Source organism: Dipodomys ordii, unplaced genomic scaffold (assembly GCF_000151885.1).
Source record: "Dipodomys ordii isolate 6190 unplaced genomic scaffold, Dord_2.0 Scaffold113, whole genome shotgun sequence".
Taxonomy (NCBI): domain Eukaryota; kingdom Metazoa; phylum Chordata; class Mammalia; order Rodentia; family Heteromyidae; genus Dipodomys; species Dipodomys ordii.
In genome coordinates, this window is record NW_012267329.1 from 6052364 (window position 1) to 6054725 (window position 2362).

The 2362-nt window shown below is 39.7% G+C and overlaps 1 protein-coding gene across 1 annotated transcript; it reads left to right on the forward strand.

Annotated features, from left to right (window-relative positions):
- Window positions 1-558: 558 nt before the first annotated feature.
- LOC105995043 (olfactory receptor 2AG1-like) lies at window positions 559-1509 on the forward strand. The gene has a single exon (XM_013028704.1). It carries the CDS (start codon window positions 559-561, stop codon window positions 1507-1509), a length of 951 nt encoding a protein of 316 aa, XP_012884158.1.
- Window positions 1510-2362: the final 853 nt, after the last annotated feature.

Here is a 2362-nt window from a genome sequence, read left to right on the forward strand (position 1 = left end):
ATCCTTTTGTATTTGCTCAGAATTATGTCTTCTCCAGCAGAACAACAATGCCACCATCAAGAGAGGAGTATTATTAAAGACTACTAGAGATCAAGTGACATAGTCCTAGAGATTGGAGACCGGAAAGCAAAGGCAGACATCAGGTCAAGGAAGAATGGCAAAGAGTTTCTCATGAAAGAAACATTTTAAATAAACTGTACCTCCAAGCAGATTGAAAGGATGGGAAACTCCTAGATTTTACACCAATGCTATGTTTATAAATTGAGGGATGTTTTCTTTCTCTTTAACTAGTATGCATGAGTGTATTCTACTTGATGCTTTGTATATGATACACTTCATGGCAAACAATAATCAATATGTCTGTACTCTGTTTAACTAAAAAATCATTATAATTCACTGAAAACATTCAGGAAATCAGAAAGCACAAGGGGATCATAGGGGATGAATAGATATTCACAAGATTGCTGTTGGATCCTCTAGTTGGACTAAGTCTATTCAAATATTGACTGAAAACCCTTAGAAAGACTTCCACTAGACATCTGATTCTAGACACACAGAATGGAGGTCTGGAATTCCACTTTGGGAAGTGGATTCATCTTGGAGGGCATTCTGAATGACAGCAGGTTCCCTGAACTGCTCTGTGCCACAATCACAGTGCTGTATGTGCTGGCCCTGACCAGCAATGGGCTGCTGCTCCTGCTCATCACAATGGATGTGAAGCTCCACGTGCCCATGTACCTCCTGCTTAGACAGCTTTCTCTTCTTGACCTTCTCCTCACATCAGTTATAGCCCCCAAAGCCATCATGGATTTTCTGCGTGGAGATAACACCATCTCCTTTGGAGGCTGTGCCCTTCAGATGTTGCTTGAACTGATGCTGGGTTCGGCTGAGGATATCCTCGTTGCTTTTATGGCTTATGACAGGTATGTGGCCATTTGTCATCCTCTAAACTATACAACTATCATGAATCCAAGAGTCCTTTGGTTCATGGTGATGACAACATGGATTGTGGCATCTCTGAGTGCCATCATATATACCAGTTACACTATGCACTATCCCTTCTGCAAATCCCGGCTGGTAAAACATCTGTTCTGTGAGATCCCACCTCTGCTCAAGTTGGCCTGTGCAGACACCTCTAGATTTGAGCTCATGGTTTATTTGATAGGTGTGATGTTCCTGATCGCTCCACTTGCTGCCATTCTGGTCTCCTACATGCTAATCCTGTGCACTGTGCTCCGCATGCCCTCCAAGGAGGGGAGGAAAAAAGCCCTTCTCACCTGCTCCTCCCACCTGACTGTGGTTACCATATACTATGGCCCAGCCTCGTTTATATATGTCCTTCCCATTTCCTTCCATAATCCCAAACAGGACAACATCTTCTCCTTTTTCTACACAGTTGTCACCCCAGCCTTGAATCCCCTCATCTACAGCCTAAGAAATAAGGAGGTCATGGGAGCCTTGAGGAGAGTCCTTGGAAAATACATCCTGCCTTCACACTCCAGCACTTAGAACTTCCCTGTTACTATTCCATCAAATTGTCACACTTACCACTTCTATAATAGATAGATAAACACCCATAAGGATTCAAATTATTATTTTTTTTACTTCTTACTGTAGCTACTATATTCAAAGGCATTACATTGCAGTGAAGTGGCAGGATGACCCTATGTTTTGAATCCCCTCATTTGAAAAGAAGTTGGGGAAGAACAGCTGTGAAAGTATTCTTCAGGCCCACGTTGGTTGAATACTGTGCACCATCTATACTATGTGGTAGATAGGTAGGGGATCCATCATTCTATGATAAGTGGACAATAAGGCATAGAATTTTGGCTTGAATAATATGATCCTTAAAATATTTTCTAAAAGAATTATAGTTCAGTTAGTGTGGTCCTTTCTAAATTTGTAGCCATTTCTTTTAATTATGTAGTTAGTCTTACCTTATTGCTTATTTCAAAGCTGCCAAAATACAGCAAAATTTTACTTTAATGTCCATATTGTTAGTCAACTACCTAACTCTTTTATTTTCTCTAATTACTATAGCTATTTACTTGTACAAGTTCCTTAATTATTAATATTCTTTCTTTTTATGAGGAAGCCACATATAATGCAGGAAGCTGCAGCATTTAATTCATGAGATATTTAGCAAAAATTAATATCCTTAAAACAAAATGTTAAACTTCTTTTAACTAAACAGTTTCCATTTTCCTGTAAGTTGTTAACAAATGCACACATGTGCACATGCACACACACACACACACACACACACACACACACACACACACAACACAAAACACTCACATTCAATGATTCTTAGAGAGAGGTTTTGGGAATCGAATTGAATGTGGTATATATACACAATGGA

Coding starts and splice junctions, on each gene's coding strand:
- LOC105995043 (XM_013028704.1), top strand. CDS start 559: ATGGAGGTCTGGAATTCCACTTTGGGAAGTGGATTCATCTTGGAGGGC.